Raw genomic sequence first — 19867 nt, forward strand, 5'->3', positions numbered from 1 at the left:
TGAACGGCGCCTTTGATGGCAGACTTGTAGTGGAAGATGCATCTAGAGGACCAGTAATATCTGCTATTTGGTGTTGCAGAATACTCTTTGTACTCTGTGGGTGTGTTTAGTTCCCACAAAATTTCCAAACTTTCCAAACTTTTCATCACATCCCCTATCACATCGAAACATTAAATATAGCAAATGACCTATGCATGGAGTACTAAATGTAGTTAAATAAAAAAACTAATTGCATAGTTTTGATGTACGTTGCGAGAAGAATCTTTTGAGCCTAGTTAGGTCATGGTAGGACAATATTTACCACAAACAAACGAAAAGTGCTACAGCGTACTACAGTGACCGATGTGACTTTTTCTCCCACCTTTTCACCCCATCTAAACACAGCCTGTATATCAAAAACCTGTTTGAGTTTGATCTTATGATTCGCCATGGTGCCTATATCTTGCATTTCTAAAATGAGTTTATGATTTCTCTCCAAACATTATCTGCAACTTTCAGGGTAGTTTCACAGTATATGAGCTGAAATTAATAAAATGATTATTTTTATGCTTTCTGTTCTAAAAAAATAAAATCATGTAAGATAAATGCTGTTTTGTGATTGCCTTCATGATTTCCTGTGGTTGCTAAGTGCTAACAGGGGAACGATATGTTAATGTGAAATCACGGCTATGAAATATTTTGCGGGAGAAGTCCTCATCAATTAACTCAATGGTCAGTACATATGAGATTTGATGAAGCAGATTGCACTAGGAGCGCATGTACTACCCTATTTTGCTATTCTCTCACCTTGAAAGCTGAACATTAACCTTCTGGCAAGTCTGCGACAGCTCCTTCACCTCCAGTTGATCTCAATTCTGGACACATCCTGTATGCTTGTCAGCTTGAAATCATGCTCTACCCTGCTGAAATGCAATCATCCACAACAATATGGCATGTATATGCAGAGCCACCAAATAGATACCCTCCTCAAAGGTCAGGGGCTTTGACTTCTGTTGAGGAGGAACAATGAGAAAGGGCTCTCCATGTAGCAAATATCTCCTTTCTTTTCATCATGGGTCACAAATCCAATGACTGCTACAGACTGCCATGACTGTTCAACAAAGACCCCATCAATATTGATTTTCATCCAATCTGTGTCCCTCCACTGCTCGAGCTGCACATGCCAGCTCCAGCGTCCAGATAACTGCATCCAATGTTCCTGCATTTCTCTTCCACCCTGATAATTTCATACTCTTGTAATTTGCTGTTCCATAGTTTTCTCAGATGGTGAACAATGAATTTGATCTCAGAGGAGCTGTACAAACCTTGGACTGATGACATTCTGATTAGTGCAATATATTATGGCAGATTTGTCAAAATCCCCACAGAAGCAGGGAAAACAACAGGAGGGCCAGGCCAAGAAATATTGATAAACTATTTGCTATCCAGAATTTATTTGTGTTTTAGCGTGCAAAATCTAGCAACCATTTAAGGATTTCAAAGCCTTGTTAAACACTTCAGAAGAACCATAAAATGTTCCCTTTAGCTGGCCTAAAAAAGTATTGGAGGAAACCAGGATTCCTTCCCTACAAAACTTAGATGGGACAAAAAATTGATAGCCTAGTTGAACAATTCTTAAGGAAAATTTTCATCTATAATTCATTAATTCTATTTTACCATTTGAGGTGTACTTTTCATCTATACCACCAGCCACTCAATGACATGTAGGACCAGACCCCACACGTCATTGATTAGCCTGGTAGTGCCCCCCTTCAAATGGTGGTATCAATGAAATTTCCTGTGCATAGATGATGTGTAAAATTCACCTTTGTTTAGATAACTTCACAGTAACAATTAAAAATCAATAAGCACTTGAGCAGGGCCTAAAGTAAATCTTTCAGCATTACATCTACTTTTAGACTAAGAAAAAAAACGAGAACAGTGTTAAAGCTACCAGTAAAACATCAGAATTTGGGTGATAAGAGCAATGATGAAAACAGTTTGGATAAGCACATCATAATTATCTTGTTTAAGTGGGAATCATGAATTGAATCTTAAATCAGGTCATGTCATTGCAGCAAGCTTACACAAGTTAAAGGTAAAAAGCATGGTTTAGTAACAAACTTTGAAGTCATATGCATGTGACATGATAACTTCATGTCTTTAACTATTTACAGGATAAACTGAAGCAATAGGATTTGCAATTCTGCATTAGACAAACCTAACATGAAGCAGCAGTGATCATACAGATAAAAAAAATATGCATTTTGCATTTATTTATAAATCTTGAAGTCAACTAATGGCCCATCACATTTTTGAGCTAACTCAACATGATATTAATAGGATATTAATCAAATGATAGTAGTTTTTGAAAACACTAAAGGAATATCACTAAGGAAAAAAGAATATTATTTTCTAACAACACTAAAGAGCCAACAGCTAAGTAATGATGACAAATTCTCGTTTGATGTCTGCCGGAAGAGTATTGGAACATCTAATCGGTTACAATTCCTTGCACACCCAGGAAAGAAAATTGGAACAATTGCAATATTGCCACAGTTCAACAATTGTAACAAAACTAAGCAAGCACAAAGTAATTACAAATATTTTATTCTCAAGTATGCAGGCTTTCATTATAGGAGAAAAATGCACAAGGCCAAAGCCTTACAAAACTTTACAACTTGCGTGTAACGGACTTTAGAACTGAGCCGACCAGGAATAGATAAAGGAAAACAACCACCTAGCCTATTCCTAAGAACAGGCCCTGGAGCTCCCTGGCTTTAGTGGCACATAAGGTGCCTTCTTCCTTGACTACCCACATAACTTTGTTCACGTTTATGGAGACATCATTAAAGACACAATCATTATGATGCTTCCACAAGACCACAACTCCCATGAAACAAGGATGATCAGCCAACTAAGCCCCTTCCGTTACTGTTTATCAACTTCCTAAAGGGAGCTACTCCAGCTATAAAAAACCGCACCTTCAGAGTTGGGGCGCAATCCTCCCAAGCCCAGCCCACAGAAGAACGCTGAACAAAACTTGCTGAGAAACAACATTGGAGACAAGAATGTGCTGTACGGTCTCCTCTGTCTGATCACAAAGGGGACAGTCATATAACATAGAGAATGAGGACAAGTAGCACAGTAGAATGATTATAAGGATATATCTAGCTACAATAGCTTTACACATTATTCAGAGTATGTGTCTTCATAGTACTGGATCAGTACTGTCGAAAGACTATCGGGTGCATTAATTCTTTCTTGTTTTAAGTAAAGTGTTTAGCTATGTCGCATGTCATAGCTAGGGAACTTTGAAAGTCTATACAGTAGCAAAATGGTAAGTTTTACATGCGACGGGGTGGTGGCATAGTTTCTTGTGCTTAATAAGTAGGTTTATTTTGCTACAGTACACAACAAACTAAAACCGAAGAGACACTGTCCAATCTTATTTGAGGTCTACACAACCAATCAACAAGCTGTTCAAACTTTTGATTCACATTTGTCTATCACTCAACATATCTTTTTTTTTTTAATATCTCGGCTTCAACAAAAAAAATTGTATGTGTGGCAGCACGCAGCAGCATGTATGGGCAATGGTTTCACAACATTACATTAGGGTTTCAACACTTATTCCTTACTCAAGCAAATAACAAGGATGAGGGATCAGCCTGCAAGAGCAATGTGCAAGCAATTAAGGCTTACCTTTTTCATCCATAGCAAGTGCTAAGACAAGCTCGGCACAAACCAAGTGCAAGCATGCATCCATGGGCCAGGCAGCTCCTCAGTGCGGCCATCCTCCATGCTAAACCTGTAGATGAAAGACCTCTTGTCCCTCTCCAGCTTGAAGAAATAGATGCAATCCCCTTTAAACCCAGGGAAATCAGCTGCGCTGAAGGAGAATCCCTGGAACAGCCCAATAAACAACATCCTATCACCAATGCTCCTCATTCGAACCCACTGCGGTTGTGGTGGCTGGTCCCCTCTCTCAGTTTCCATCTCCAGCCGGTACACCTCCAACCCGTCACTGCAACACTCCAGCAACTCTCCATGCCTGTCCTTGGCGAAGTGCCGGATCACGCACAGCAGCTCATGCCCAGACGGCACGAAGGACGTGCACTTGAAGTTGAAGGCATCCCCGCGCGGAGGTGCCGCAGGTGTCGGCGGCGGTGGCACGGCGCCGACCACGGCTAGCGTGGCCGCGTCGAAGACCGTGACTTGCCCGCGGTCGTCGCATACGAACAGATTCCCGTCGTGGTACATGTTCTCGGCGACGAGGTCCGGCACCGGCACCTCCGTCCAGCCATCCCTATCCACAGGCTTCGTTGTGGGTTCACACCCAACCATGAAATCGAAGTGGAAGAAGAGTTTCCTGGCGTTGTACAGCACCACCGGCGCCGGGGAGTCGTCATCGGCGTCGGCGGGGACGAGGTAGCCCTGGCTGACGGGGCTGGAGGCGGGGAAAGGTGAGTCGGGGAGGGGGAGCCGAGCGCCGGTGAGGGGGTTGAGCAGGAGGAGGTGGTGAGTGGTGTCGGAGAGGAGGAGGTGAGAGCGGTGGGGCCGAGGAGGCGGTGGGAGGACGAGGGGGCAGGGACGGAACGGGCGGCGCCGGAGGCGAGGGAAAAGAAGGAAAGGAAGGTGGTGGGGTGGGCGGCCCCCGCGGGGCGGGCGAGGAGCCAGGGGAGGAAGCGGGGAGGGGGCGAGAATGCGACGGCGGAGCGCCAGGAGCGGCAGACCGCGCGGATCAGGTCGCCGGGGAGGGTTGACCAGTCCATGCGATCTGGACTAGGGAGTGTACGGAGACGAGAGAGAGAACTGCTGTGCTGGCGCTGCACACCGATTGCAACGACAAAAAATTAAAAAGGGCGCAAATTCAATGGGGGAATTCGCGAGAATTTACGGGGGAATTTACACTGTATTATTAATTTTCGTCTAATAAGATGATAAGGATTACTCCGGATTACTCAGTAGGTAGAATAAAAATACCATTCTGATCCGGATTCAACAGAATCTCTCCAAGTATACGCCACATGAAGGTATTGGGAAGCAAAACAGAAAATACGGTAAATAGCTGCAGCCTAGTAGGCAAACGGTGAAAAGTTAGAAATACTACATATCACTATGTACTTAAGTAAATAGTATTTAAAATAAGCCAAATAGTCTAAAATGTTGTTTACCAATGTTTAAAGAGATTTGCTCCGCATCAATTGATTGTGATGTTGGATATCGCTCAATCGACGTGCAGACACGTCCGATCGGCGGCGTGCGGTGGTGATCCTATTTTATGAAATTCATTCAATCATATCCGTGTTTGTATGCTTCGGATACTGGTTTACCCGTTAACGGGTCCAGAAAAATCCACCCTTATCCGTTGTTGATGTGGGGCGTGTCGCCCATCTTCAACCTCATTTGCATCGTTCAATGGTGGCCGGGGTACTAGGGGAGGCAGCCAGAGATCCCCCGGTGATTCGTCTTTCCTCGCCAGCGATCTCCCAAGCAACCCCCCGGGGATTTCTCTTCATCGCCGACGATCTGTCCATCCACTCGCGCGCCGGTGTTTTCACCTAACCCATCGGCATCTTTCTTCGATCCCTAGCACCAGATCTTCCCTCCCCCTCGAGGTACCGCTGATCTTTTGAGTTTGATGTTGTCCTTTTCTGTGTTTGACTTCGCATCTGTCGTCTATCCTAGCAGCAGAGCTCTTTTTCGCCTGAGTGGTAGCCATGATTTTCATGTTGCGTAACTGGATCAATGTCGTGTGGGAACAAACTTATTGCATTTGTCAAGGCCGTTAGGTTAGTGTTGGGTCCGGCTGTCATTAGTGCTGCCTACTTGCCATCCGATTGTGTTTGTCGCCTCCTTTAGAGATTTTTCAGATCGATCTGTTCATGAGGTTGATGCTCAGTGATCTAGTTCGTGTTCATCCAAATATAAGTCAATTAGGTGATTCTTCGCGCGTTGCTACGGGACTTGAAACATAGAAGAAATATTATTTTAGTTTAATATAATATCAACGACAAAATAACACTCGTAAAGTATGAGATAATTTTTTCTTTTTATTTCTTTATACTTTTTTCTTTTTCTCTCTCATTTTATTTTTTCATGTTTATTTTCTCTATCTTTTCTTTTTCTCCTTTTTTTCTTCTTTTTTCTCTCCCTTTAATCCTCATCCTTGTATTCTTATTATTATATTATTTTTTGCCTACTTCTTTTCCTTTCCATCTAGAAAAAAACTTAAAAAAGATATTGAAAATCAAACACCTTGAAGATGGGCGTAAACACCACCAAAGACTTTTCATATCTTTTTCCTAGATGCTGCTCTGGTTGGGGAGCGAATGTCGGGCATGGAGGTTGCAGCTCTGCAGCACGGCGGCGGCTTACTGAAGATGAAGTCGACGGTGCTCTTAGCTACAGTCATGCCAAGTAGGGCAGGGCATGCCGGAGGTGGAGTGGAGTTATTTAAACTCGATTGCAGAGACGATTTTTGGGTTTCTTCGTATTGCAGTGACGGCCTTTGATTTTCTTTAGCTCCTTTCATGTGTGTTTTTTTTGAAATATTTGCGCTAGAATTGATGGCTTACGATAATGATTTGCTGTTGTGCACAAAAAATCGGTAGAAGGCATAAATAGAAGGTCCTAATGTATGATGATGATGTGGATAACTTGCATGTTGAGAGAAATAGAATTAATGACTCTTAGTGGGGACTAATTTTATAGGTATTACAGATTTTACTTTTGGATTTTTATTTTGTATTTTCTTTTTTCCTTTTTTTTACATATGTGACCCATCTCATCCGTTTTCTTTTTCTGTTGTGCTTGACCTAGATTTTTTTTTGGAAATTTGAATTGTACCATTAAAAAATTACAAAATTAGATATATATCATCGTTATCTCACTGACAGGTGGGGTTCACATGAGTCAATGACATGTGAGTCCGATGGTATATATCTAACTTTTGGATCTTTTAATGGTACAAATCTGATTTTATTTTTTTTCCACTGGAATACATGAGCTATGTGAGAGGATTTAGTATGTGTTGAGTGATTTTATGTTTCTCACTTGTAGCTGGATGGAGGAGCCAATTATCATGGGTGATTTTTTAGAAGCGAAATTGTGTAGGACTTGTTCAATATGGCCGATGTGTTCCAATGATCTTTAAAAATCAACAGTGTTCATCAGTTAAATTCGTGAGCCATTGAATTGAGTTAAGAGTGTTCAGAATTGTCTCTAGTGTACTTGTTGGAATCTCACATGCCTTTGTTTCTGTCACACTCATGAGAGGTTTTAATAGAACTGCCTTGCCTATGTGTCATAGTGTGAACTTACATGAGTTGGCAAATGTATTTTATTTTGTACTTAATTTCACACCTGTGTTGGACTTGGTCTTCTGGTCTTCTTTACTTATTTTACAGATGTTTTGTTTTAATTTATACAAGCATCTTATATTGTAATTTTAGTGTCATTTTGGTTCAAACTTTTTAAATATTATTTGGTCACTTATCTTTATATGCCAAATTGAGCATTACTTCACTAAGATTTTCGATGCCTGTCAGACACGGGATAGCGGAACTGCTTGTAGGCATAGAATGTTCTAGAGTAAGGGATAGATCATGGATGTATCTTACCTCTCTTGTAACTACCCGAATAGGCGTAGAACTAACTGCAGTACAAAAGAAACTACCCGATTGTGTTGTAGTAGGACTCCAACTGTACTCGGCTAAGACTTTCCATGTAACTCTGTCCCCCCGGATATATAAGGGCGGGCAGGGACCCCCTCAAAACATCAACACCTAAGGCAATACAAACAACCACTGATGACGTAGGGTATTACGCAACTCGCGGCCCGAACCTGTCTCAATCTTTGTGTTCCTTGCACCATCGAGTTCTAGAGCAGTCGATCCCTACCTACAAACCTTACTGCTAAGGGTATCCCTGAGCAGACTTGGCGGTAAACACCGACAGCTGGCGCGCCAGGTACGGGATTCGGCGAGTTCATCGGCGAATTCGATGGCCGGATCAAGCGGCGCCAACAATGTGCCTGAGGGCACAATCCTTGTTTTCGGTTCCTGGGCTTGCACGGCTGACGGTTCGGGAGGCTTCTCTAGCCACCTTGTCACGACCAACTCGCCTAAACCGAAAACCACCTCCCAACTCGCCGACATCTGCGAGTCTGCAGATCTCGACGAAAAAGGAGTTCTACTCGAACTCGGTTCGGATAACGCAGAAAACGTGTCAACTCCAACTCGAGTTCTTGAGTTAGCCGAGTCTGATACAAATTCTGATCCCGAAAAACTTCACTCTTCCGAAACCCTCGGAAAATACTTGACTTGTCTCAAGTCGATCAAACGCCCCAAGATCATAAACAAGTCAGAACTACTTGATGGAGTAGATCGAGTTTTACGATCAATAGAGGGCTGCATCAAACTTGCAGAATCTGCTATTGGCTCATCTACATCACAACAGAACCCAGAAGTGTTGGACCCACCAAAGGAACGGTCGGGCAATATACTCTCAGGGATCGATCGAGTAGATTCCAAGCTCGCCAACTGCATTAAGATGGCTGAAGGCACTCTGCAAAACTTGAAGCAGAAATCGGGAGGAGGAATCTGCGGGGGATCTAGTGAGACAAACCCCCGGCTTGTTCGGATGGGACCGTCTATCTCCAGAAAACCTCAGAACCCTTCACCAAAATCTGTTCATAGTCAGATTTCTAAAACAACTGGCACCTCCAAGTCCTCTTTCGACCAGGACTTTGATCAGTTCATGAACGGTCTCGACAACTTTGAACCATTCAACAATCTCGAAGACTGGTCAGATAACGTCGACTTGTTCATGAATGCTATGGCCAATCCACCCCAACATGCTGACGCCCTTTGGGAACTGGCCAAACTTAAAAAGAGAAAAGCCAAAGCTCCAGAACAATCCAGCAAGTCGATTTTCGACAAGCCTTAGATTAAAGAGCCTGAAGGGCTGACTCCCACCCAATCTTAGCTACATTGGATGAATGAGAACACCCTCCGCGTCGAGATGGGCATCCCGCTTCTTGCTCACCCAAAGCACACCTACTCTAAGATCGGTGGACTAAACGATTTTGACTCCGAGTACTCTTCCAACTCGGAGGATGAGCTGGATGACCTAATCCAGTACAGCAAACAAGTCGAGTCCAACTCGACTAGGATTCCCAAATCCAATCAGCACTCCCTTCCAAACTTAGTCATATATGCAACGCCGCAAGGACGGACAGTGCGCTTGAAGGAGACACAAGATCTCAAAGCCTCCGGCTCTCTGCCAACCAATCTACCCTTCCAGCAGAGCACTCCATTAGACCCGTCCTCAAGCAAGCAAGACCAAGAGATTCAAGATCTTTGCCGTGAAGTTCTCATGGTTCGCATCTCCGAGGTCCATGAACCTGAGGACGATCCCACAAAGCGTCTCAACCTCGACGACTACAATTCTGATGATTTCGACGAGTATCTCTCCGACAATATGGAGACTACTCCGCCTACGATCACAGAAGCCCAAGCTACTATCAAGCAAGATCCTCCTGCACCTCCTCTAGCAGCAACAGTTACTGTGCAATTAGAAGAATAGCACCCAGCAGAAGATCTTTACGAGCGTCGTCGCCTGCTTAACTAGAAGAGGGCGTTCAGGCGCCAGCGCCTCGCCAATAGCCAGCAGGAACAGCAAGGCGACAACTACTACTACTCCAACTGTGACCTTCGCAATGTGATCAACGTTGGTCGCGACGCACGCAACGTCATCATCTCAAGGAGAAAGAAACGCGAGGAAATAGAGGCTTACAACCCTTCTTCCAACTACCGCATCCCACCAAAGGCTTAAGCAGCCTTCAAGAAGCACAAGCCGGAAAGTACCCGTCCCCAGGGTAAACCGCGCACCCCACATCATGGAGAAACATCTCAAGGCGGAGATAAGATCAACAAGATGCTCCTACGCAAGTGCTTCATGCACCCTAAGAGCTCTCATACGATCTTCGAGTGCAACTCACTCCGCAAGGCCCTTGGGGCACCACTCCTAAAGGAGACCTTACCAATAATCTAGTCGACCGCTGTATCGACCAGATTTATCCCCCGAACAATTTTATTCAGTTAGGTAAACCATTGCTCGCGTCTACAAACAAGGGGTAGGTCTTAAGAGTCAGAGTCTGTCATTTTATAATTCCTGTAATCTTGACAAGTTGCAATAAAAGTTGATTTCTTCACAAATCGACTACTCGACTCTCGCTCACCTAGCCAATACCCCGTTACAAACACCACTCTGAAAGCCATGCTCATCACTGGAGCAGCAATCGAGTAGTTGTTATGGTTTACTTCAAGTGTTGTTATGACATTTTCATCTTGGGTAACCCGACGAGATTCATCCTAACAGACCTGTCCTAAGAATTACTCGTCCTCGGTTGAGGACACCTTACTCGCCTCGCTCGAGTATGTTTTGGATACTCTTGTGATATTTTCGTCTTGGATAATCCGACGGGGTTCATACCTAACAGACTTGTCCTAAGAGTTACTCCAGCCCTTGGGTAGGCACCCTACTTGCTCGCTCGAGTAGGTTTTGGATATCCTTTCCACATTTTCATCTTGGATAACCTGACGGGGTTCATACCTAATAGACTTGTCCTAAGGATTACTCTAGTCCTTGATTTAAGGGCACCCTACTCGCTGGCTCGAGTAGGTTTTGGATACTCTTTCGACATTTTCGTCCTGGATAACCCGACGGGGTTCATACCTAACAGACTTGTCTTAAGGTTACTCCAGTCCTAGGTTAGGACGAACCTTTCAAAGCCCTCGGGTACCTTTCGAAGCTTCCCCTCCAACGTGAGTGGTTCGTCCTCATTCACCTCGGGGATCTCCATAGTCTCTACAATTTCTTGAGCAGCATCCCTCACTTGCCTCCGCTCCACGAGCTCTTGTTGCATCGAGTCCCGAGATTTTGATAAGGTCTTGAGTTGCTGAAGAACTGTCACGGCCTCTCAGTCAGAGTCCTCCTTGATCTTCTTCAGCTTTTCAATTTCATCTGTGTTTTGGTACATAAGAATCTTTAGATCCTGTACCAAGCTTTCCTCAATCTTTAAAGATTTTGCACAAGCTGTGTACTTGATTAAAAGAAAAACTTATAAACACCAAGCAGAATCATCTAGTCGACTGCATCATGTGTGCTAAAGACTAATCTTTTTTGGCTTTGGAGAGCTTCTTAAGCTTCTCCTGAAGGGCAGCCTTCTCGGACGAGAGCGTCTTTACTCGCTCTTTCAGAGCATTTAGCTCTGTATCGTCCTGGGCCTGGCTACCCTCCTGCCCCAGTACCTCCTGCCCAAAAAGCACAAAAGATCAGTATACACTACTCGATCTATATGCAAGTATTCGAAATATTCGACTACTTACCCCCAGCAGCTTGAACGCAAGTTTCAACTTCTCTTACGGCAAGACACTTCCCGATGAGACCTGGGAAGTACTTGCCTGCACAACAGAACTCGCCCTTTTTAGCGCATCTTCAATTCTCTCTACAATATTTGTTGACACCGTTTTTTGACACATGTCAAAGAAGGTGATTTTTGTGAAGGGAAGGTGGCCGATTTGGAAGAAACCAAAAGATGCACAGGGTTGGAATCGGGCGATGGAGTGCGTCCGATGGGCCAGAAGAATATGTTTTGAAGATGCTGATCTACTAGCTCTGGTATCCGGCCGATGGAGAGTTGCCGATGAAGTCAAGGAAGGGGAAGAGGATCCGGACTCTACGAAAATCTTGATGATCCGGTTGTAATATTTTAAGTAGTTTATCTTTTAAATAGTTTTTTCTTTAGGGTCAAGTAATGTTTGCCGTAATCAGCTAGGACTTGATAGGGCTAGGCTATAAATATGAGTTGTAAGGGACCGGAAAAACTTGATACACATCCAATACAACAAACTTTACAATTCCTTTGCACTTTTTCGGCGACTTCACCTTTTCTCTTCTTTTTTTCGACGAGTTCTTTCAAGTTGATCAAGGATGCCTCACATTCGAGCGACTTGATTTGCTGGTGAGTCTTCGTTTTACCGAATATATTTGAGCTTTAGCTACCGGACGCATCGTTGTGGCTTCGTTCAAATATATTCAAAAGTTATCGAGTTCATCTAGGCTTTGACTTCCGGGCGCATCGCTGTCGTCTCGTCTAGATTTATTCACCAATTACCGATATCGGCTAGATTTGTAGGTTTTTCCTATGCTTTTTGGCCATTATCACATCTAAAAACATACTAGATCGGCTTTAGGTTTTGGAGTGACACTTTTGTTATCTCAAGAGCCGTTTTAGATCTGTTTTTAGCTTTGCATCATCTAAGTTACACATTCATAGCTTAGATCTTGTCATACACACACGATCGGCTGTCCAAAAGCTGGTTTTGTCGTCTAGTGTATTGGCTGATCCTGCCGATGCGCTCCTTTACTACGCGCTTGCATTTAATATTTTTTTGTCGTCTATAGTATCGGCAAAACTTGCCGATACGCCCATCTGAGAGATATTCGGAATCCCAGCTGATATGCTCTCGAATTTGACTTTGTTTTCTCCCTTGTCAATTTCAGGTCAAATTGACTGGCACGCTTGGTTGACTTTACGTGACTCGGCGAACACTTGCCCTCGGATTCTAGTGTGTTGATTTTTGCGTCAACACATCTTTTGGCACACTCGGTGGGACACGAAAGCTTCAACATGGTGGAACTCACAGATAAATCTGCAATTGGTGAAGAAAACCATAGACCTGTTCCTGAAGATAAGCTCAAAGAAGAACAAAAGATTGAATATGAAGAGTTGGTGGAGAAATTCAAATGTGAATGCCTCAAGTCGTACAGCGTCAACAGATCTAGTGAGGTGATCAAAAAGTTTAATCTTCCATCTTTCCAGCCATTGACAGAGGCTCAACATGAAAGCAAGATGATAGACGCAGTTGGCCAGGCTGTGGCACAAGCCTTCATCAAGAGTGCAACAATCATGGGCAACACGGTGCACAATGCAGTGGTCAAGACTTTTACGGAGGGCACATTACCAGGGTGCATGAGTCCTTGCTATATACAACCAGATCAGATGCAATATACTCCCTTGGAGGTGTCTATGGCAGCAGTCTTGTCGGCTCAAAATAGCCAGGCAGGAACAAGCAACAGTCAAACTCCACCCCAGATGACTACTGCAACATCGGCGGGTACGACAGATCCTATCTACTCAACCACGCCGCCGATTGCTACAACTGTGCAACGTGGATCTGCGTCCATATTTCCTAAAGGATGGGATCTTGCTACTTGGTATGCATCCTGCAGTTTAATGCATCGGCTTCTTAGCCGATAGCCTCTGAGCCTGATCCATCGGCCGTTCAGCCGATGGGTGCACAGCAGGATGCATTGGCAACACAGTCGAATGCACAAGACGTATGGAGTCCACAACAGATGGCACAAGCTAATGCATCGGCGCCACCGCCAATGACCACACAACAGCGTCTTGCTATCCTGCTCCAACCCCAGTCTCCTTTAGAAGTGTTATTGTCGCAATCTCCGCATCAGAAGTGTTGACACAGAATTGCGCCAATGCACTCGAATGCACTAGAACGCGCGACGGTCGTCAAAACGATCAACACAGCGAAAACCCTGGGCGGACCGGTCTGACCGGTTTCGCCGACCGGTCTGACCGGTGCAGGCAGGGAACTCGCGAAGACCTAGAACAGCGAGCTCGGGAGGGACCCCGTCGGAGCTCGTGATCGTAGGGTTGCTCTGAGGTCGGCAGGCCACTCAGAACGTCTTAAAACGCCGCCGGGACGAAGGAAGAAAGCAATCTAGGGTTGGAAAAGGCTAGGGTTTGAGAGATAAAAGTAATGTGATTTTTTGTATTGATTCGATTGGCAATAACCTCAATCGGCCTTAGCCTTTATATTTATAGGCCGGGGAAGACATACCCCTTCACGAGTAGGATTACATGAGGACTCTTTACAAAAACCCTAATTCTACTCGGACTGTACAGACCAGACCGGTCGGCCCGACCGGTCAGACCGATCGACCTCAGTAGGTGCCAAATTTGGCTGTTAACAAGAAGGGAATCAACTGGGTATTCCACAATCAAACAACTAGACAAATACGATATGTCAATGTGCCGTACATGGATATTACTGGTCAACAATTGGTTAACCCATCAGCTACACAGCCGACTATGACTCAGCAGACACCTAATCGGATAGCTCAGCAAGCCCAACAGATGCAATCGGCTGGACAGCCGATGAGTCATGTAACTCAGCAACTTGCAATGATGACCAATGCAGTGAACATGGTTTCCCCTCAACAAATGCCAATAGTTGAGCCGCAAGTTGATTGGAGCACAAAGATAGTTGAAGTGATGAGGGAGTAGTTTGGTTTGAGACCAAAACAACAATCCGTTATGTACAAGACTCCCTATCCTCCGGCTTATGATCAGATTCCTCTCCCACACAAGTACAAGATGCCTGACTTCACGAAGTTCTCAGGGCAGGGAGAAGTTTCTACGATGGAACATGTTAATAGGTTCCTTCTACAGTTGGGAGAAGCGGGCAACCAGGATGCAATCAGAGTCCGTTTGTTCTCCTTGACTTTGTCTGGATTGGCCTTTACTTGGTTCACCACTTTGCCAGCAAACTCCATATTATATTGGGCCGATCTAGAGAGACAATTTCATCAGTTCTTCTTCTCTGGGATTACTGAGTTAAAGTTGACCGATTTGACCGGCTTGAGACAAAGAAACAATGAATCGGTTGCTGCTTTTATCCAAAGATTCAGAGATGTCAAGAACCGATGTTACAGTTTGGTTCTGTTCGATCAGCAGTTGGCCGGTGCAGCATTTAATGGACTCTTGCCGCACATTAAAGATAAACTAGTAAGGTGCCCGTGCTAACACCACGGGTAAATTTCTAACGTACACCATTCATCACATGATCCATAGTCCAAACTGAGAAATATATGTTTCACACAAAGGACAAAGTTATTATGTTGATTACACAAACACATCCATAGAGTAAAATCACAACTTAAAATTGTGAGGTATGGGCATTGGGTCCAATATAGATACAGTTCGAGATTCCATATCAAGTGAGAGCAATATGATATGTCCAAGAAAAGAATGTATATCGAACGACTCTATGTGCTTACAAAGAATTGCAGGTCCATGTAGTGGAATGTTCCTTCATCATCATCTAGATATAGGTGAATATAAGAATTTAAGACCTGTATCCCATGCACAAATGCAAATATATAGATCGTAAATAAGTCAACCATGTTCAATTATATATATACGTTGAACAGATATATACTTACATTGTCATACACGTGCTCTTGAACATCTCCGGGATGGAGATTTCCTTCCTGAAATTGAATGTCCATATTGAGAAGCTGGATGTTTCTGAAGAAGCTGGTATCACAAAACTAACATAATTCCAGTGATTTTATGACGGGATATGAAAAGTGGTAATAATATCATGCCCAAGGTAAGAAAATATTTGCTGTTCCTTGCTTCTTATGGGAACTTGTTAATAATTATCACAGGAAAAATAGCAGCTGAGTGCCTTTTCAACATACATGCATACAAACAGGCGTACATAATACTGAACTCATAATGATATGTGGTACAAATTACTCACTGTGGCTTCAGGGTTTTGAATTATAACAGAAAGTGCATCAACAAGCTCCCCAGATTATGAGGAGGAATGTTTGTTGCCATTCCGACCTGAAACAATTTAAACAACTGTAAGAATCCCATTTTTGCATAAATAAATATCTGACTTAGTAGCACTTGTATAAAGTGAATACAAACTCATATACCGCAATCCCAGAAGAATCATTCAACAATAGAGATGAAATACAAGCTGGCAGCAGAGATGGCTCCTTCTGTGAGTTATCAAGGTTTGGTACGAAGTCAACCTGTAAAATAACAAAAATCAGCATGAAACGGATGGGGGAAAAATGTCATACAACAACTCACAGAGAAAGACATCAAAGAAGTGAAAAGAGATACTGTATTCAGCTCCAGATCAGTCAAGAACATGGCTTCTGCTAGTGACTGCACAAAAATAATAATGTCATTCCGCAGTAGAGCTTTTCTAATAGACAAAATAGACAGTATAAAAATGATTTGATATATCGAGGTTCATTGTTTGAGGCAACAGTGTTTAATAAGAATTTTTTAGTTCAAAATGAGATGGAAACAAAGCATATTTTCCCAATGGCATATGAATCAAGCATCTTACCATGATTTCAAGGCACACCGGAAAACATGAGATAGAAAGGATTGAATACAACCATGGTTTGCTCTGCTCACATCTTGTCCTGAATTGCTATGTGGAGGCTCGACATCAATTTCAGCACAGCATGTACACCAAGCTCATAGAGGAACCTCTCTTGCCTGAATGATTTTTGCATCAAAATATTTTTACTTGTCAACGATTCCATTCAAAATATATAACAAAAAAAAGTCAACGGATAAACTTAACAGGCGTGCATATAGGAGGTTTATATTGTCTGAATTTATTTGGCAGCAGCATTTAGGTTAGCGTCAGGAATATATAGGGATACATTTTGGAAGCAGAACAATGAGACAATATAAATGGAACTGAATCACTACTCCTTCCATTTTTTAACTTCACAAGTCCCAGAAATTTCAGTAAAGGGAAATTTTCATCAATAGGACTCTAGCTAACTTTAAGATAACACAAGGCAGCAAAAATCAGCAAATAATTATTGACAAGCAAACTCACCGTGATGTGACCAGCATTGCGGCCAGCCACTTCAGGGCGAGCAATTGTGCCAACCTGCCACAGAACCATGCTTCACATAAAAGCGCCAAATTCACCAACAAAGAAATGGCAGGAACTGAATTCATGGCTAATCCCACCAAAGAAACATGTCATTTGCCATAAGGCATTTTCTCAGTAATCAGAAAAAAGTAATATGTTACCAAATTCACAATACCACTTTGATTTGCAATTCTAATGGTAGGCATAGCACATATGTTTGCCTGAGATGCATCCTGAATTATGATCTAAGAATATAGTAATCAACCACAATTGTGTGACAGACTCAAACTATAGTAACCAAAACCTCTTCTGATTACAGCAATCAAAATGGTTTGCAGAGAAAGTTGGTTTGCAGACGTTGACTGTAAGCTGGCCTTCAGCTGAGAAAGTTGGTTTGCAGACAATTAGTAAGAGCAAGAAAACCAGCGAGGAAAACAAACAGTATGGTCTATAGTGCTATCCAAGAAATCCCCAATGAACAGTTGACAGAGTAACGAAACTACACTGATGACATGTTCATAAGGACTACGCACATGCAAGTCCTTTATCTTGCATGTTGAGGAATGCTATATGATTTCAACAGAGCCCAATATGTGAATAGCTCTCATTGAATCTGGAACGCGGAGAAAATTGCAGTTTCCCTAACGTGAGGGAAGGAACTACCTGCAGAGATTGTCGAGCCATTCTTGTGGGAAGTGGCGGCAAAAATGATCCGTTCAGTCCCCAGCCACCGGCAATAGGCCATCGGCCTAGCTAGGCTGTGGCTGCATACCCTCCGCAAGCTTTAGTCGTATGTAGAGATCCATACCATAACCTGAAAAAAGGAAAGGGTGAGATACATAAGACCATAACCTGAAAACATGGCAGCTAAAAGATCGATTACACTTAATGCCAAGGAGAGCACAAGCAAGCAGAATCTCCAAACTCAAATGGGCCCAAATTAACACCATACCGCCAACCCCAGCCTATATCCTTGCCGACAACTCAAATGGGAGCGTATGCTAACCCTAAAGAACTCATACACATGGTATTCGGATACTGTGTAATTCCATGAATAACGATCAGCAATGAATTTGTTCACTGCTGCAAGAAAGCTTCCAAGAACTGCAACAAGATACAGCAAACAAGATAGTAAGGAAAGATCAATTATAAGTACAAGTTAGGCATGAGGGGACAATACTATGATATTGTAAATTGTGGTCACGACTACATGTATGTTTGGGGCAGTGTCAGTTGTTCAGTTCATAATTTGGTTCTAGCTATGCACCACAAGGGTAGCAACTCAAACAGGAAATAGCAAGAATAGTCAGCTACCCAAAACTGAGATTTCAGAGATGAGCACAGCAACCACCATCTTAGCCGCCACAGCCTGCTTGGTGAGCACCTGCTGGCGCTGCCTGGTGAGCACCTGCTCCTTGATCCCCGTCGACCCTCCTCCTGAAACCCGCTGCCGCAGCCTCGAAGAGAAGGACGACATGATAAATAAAGAGGAAAACGCCTGAAACTTGACCAAATCAAAAGGAATCGCTCCCAAACTTTGCACAGGTGATCTCCATGGAGTTGGTAAGCTATCCCGAAAGAGTCATGTCTCAATTCGAACTCAAACTCAGGGAATTTTAGATCACGAGCAAGAATGTAGTTTTTCTCACCAAAACGAAATTGGTTCGATTCTTCATGCTCGTGTTGATTCAATCAAATTCACTCATGGAGTAGCATCAACACATGTCATTGCACGAATCAAACCAACCAAAAGCTCCCTAAATGCTCAGATTTAAGAAATCGAGCCAAGAACGAGAAAAACTGCACGTGCCTTGTTGGTGGTCGTCGCCTCCTCGTCCGGGATCTGCCGTGCCAACGGCAGCCGAGTCGCCGGCACCGGCGCGACGTCGGCGGCCTGCGGGTCCCTGGGGTCGTCGCGCGATGTGGTCATGACCGCGAGCCCCTCGACGGAGGTGGCGTCGCTGGGGGCGCGGAAAGGGCCACAGCCTAGCGTCGCTTGGCGGCGACCCCGCGCGGCCTCGCCAAGCAGCAATGGCGGCCTCGGTCGTCTGGCTTCGCGCCCCACCCGCCGGCCGCGGCTGGATCCTGCGAAGGAAATGGGGGGGGGGGGGGGGGGACAGGGGGGTTAGGGTTCCGGGGGAATCAGATTAGGTTAGGGTCGTGAGGGGATTTTGGGTCCGGTGGCGACTGACCGGAGGAGGGGTTCCCGGCTCCGCGCGGCGGCGCACGGGGCAGCAGCTGCCGACAGGAGAGCGGCGTGAGGCAGCGGCGGCCGATGAATTTTTTGGTAGAGAAAAGAGAAATCAGATTGGGAGCCAAAAGAGCCGGGCTGGGAATCGAACGCGGGACGCGGGAAAGCGGGCGGGGGGGGGGGGGGGGGGGGGTTGTGGCGGGGACAGACGCGCGGGCGGCAAAGGGCTGCGTTGAAGCCGCGGATCCATATAAGGTTAGCCGTTCGATCGCGTTGAAGCCTGGTTGGAGAGGATCTCAGCCATAGATTTTAATGGAGTTGTTTTTTTGGGTACATTTGCATGGGTGGACAACAGTTGGAGCACCTCTGGTGGGTGCAAATCTAAGTGTAGACATAGCGAAATTTATTCCATCATTTAGAGGATAGATATGCATCGCAAGAGTTTGAAAGTATTAGCCAGATTGCAAGTTGGATGACAGGAGAGACTCGATCCTACGAGTCCAAGAAGCCTTTTCAGAAGAAAATCAACTATGTGGAATATTCTGCTAATGATGAGTCTGAAGAGGAGCAAGAAATGGTCGCATCGGCTGAGTGGATACAGAACAGCAAGAAGCCGGTGACTTGTTCGTTTGGAAAGAAAGAACCTGAGTCGTATGGGTTTGACATCACCAAAGCCGACAAGATCTTTGACTTGTTATTGTCGGAAGGATGGATCAAGTTGAAGCCATATCACAAGATTCCATCGGAGGGCGAGCTCAAGAATATAAAGTACTGCAAGTGGCACAATGCCACATCGCATGATACAAATGAGTGCAAAGTCTTCCGACAGCAGATTCAGATGGCTTTCGAACAAGGGAGATTGAAGTTTGAGGCTCCCAATAAGACGATGAAGATCGATGGACATCCT

At 44.2% G+C, this 19867-nt stretch overlaps 1 protein-coding gene and 1 pseudogene across 50 annotated transcripts; both read right to left on the bottom strand.

Moving 5' to 3' along the window:
- Positions 1–649: 649 nt before the first annotated feature.
- LOC120687835 lies at positions 650–18570 on the bottom strand. 50 transcript variants are annotated; one of them, XM_039969888.1, is made up of 11 exons: positions 18084–18563; positions 17433–17873; positions 17074–17149; positions 16731–16784; positions 16224–16302; positions 15959–16036; positions 15799–15897; positions 15618–15703; positions 15295–15342; positions 15130–15204; positions 650–1310 (listed from the first exon to the last, which is right to left on the bottom strand). In XM_039969888.1, the coding sequence occupies exons 2-8, from the start codon at positions 17512–17514 to the stop codon at positions 15638–15640; spliced, it is 534 nt and encodes a 177-aa protein (XP_039825822.1). In that variant the 5' UTR covers positions 17515–17873; positions 18084–18563; the 3' UTR covers positions 650–1310; positions 15130–15204; positions 15295–15342; positions 15618–15637. The 50 variants fall into 50 exon arrangements, 31 of the variants coding, with proteins under 31 accessions (XP_039825822.1, XP_039825835.1, XP_039825833.1 ...); XM_039969901.1 differs by lacking the exon at positions 650–1310 and adding an exon at positions 2530–3073 and having other exon boundaries at positions 15130–15173; positions 15295–15369; positions 18084–18567; XM_039969899.1 differs by lacking the exon at positions 650–1310 and adding an exon at positions 2530–3073 and having other exon boundaries at positions 15130–15173; positions 15295–15379; positions 18084–18567.
- On the bottom strand, positions 3706–7674 carry LOC120689022 (annotated as a pseudogene).
- Positions 18571–19867: the final 1297 nt, after the last annotated feature.

This window comes from Panicum virgatum, chromosome 9N (genome assembly GCF_016808335.1).
Source record: "Panicum virgatum strain AP13 chromosome 9N, P.virgatum_v5, whole genome shotgun sequence".
Lineage (NCBI taxonomy): Eukaryota > Viridiplantae > Streptophyta > Magnoliopsida > Poales > Poaceae > Panicum > Panicum virgatum.

Excerpts from the sequence above, each read along its gene's own strand:
- LOC120687835 (XM_039969888.1), bottom strand. The coding sequence starts at position 17,514 with ATGGCCTATTGCCGGTGGCTGGGGACTGAACGGATCATTTTTGCCGCC. Across the intron at positions 15,898-15,958 it reads CTTCTTTGATGTCTTTCTCT|GTTGACTTCGTACCAAACCT; the intron begins GTGAGTTGTTGT and ends GTTATTTTACAG. Across the intron at positions 15,704-15,798 it reads ATGATTCTTCTGGGATTGCG|GTCGGAATGGCAACAAACAT; the intron begins GTATATGAGTTT and ends AAATTGTTTCAG.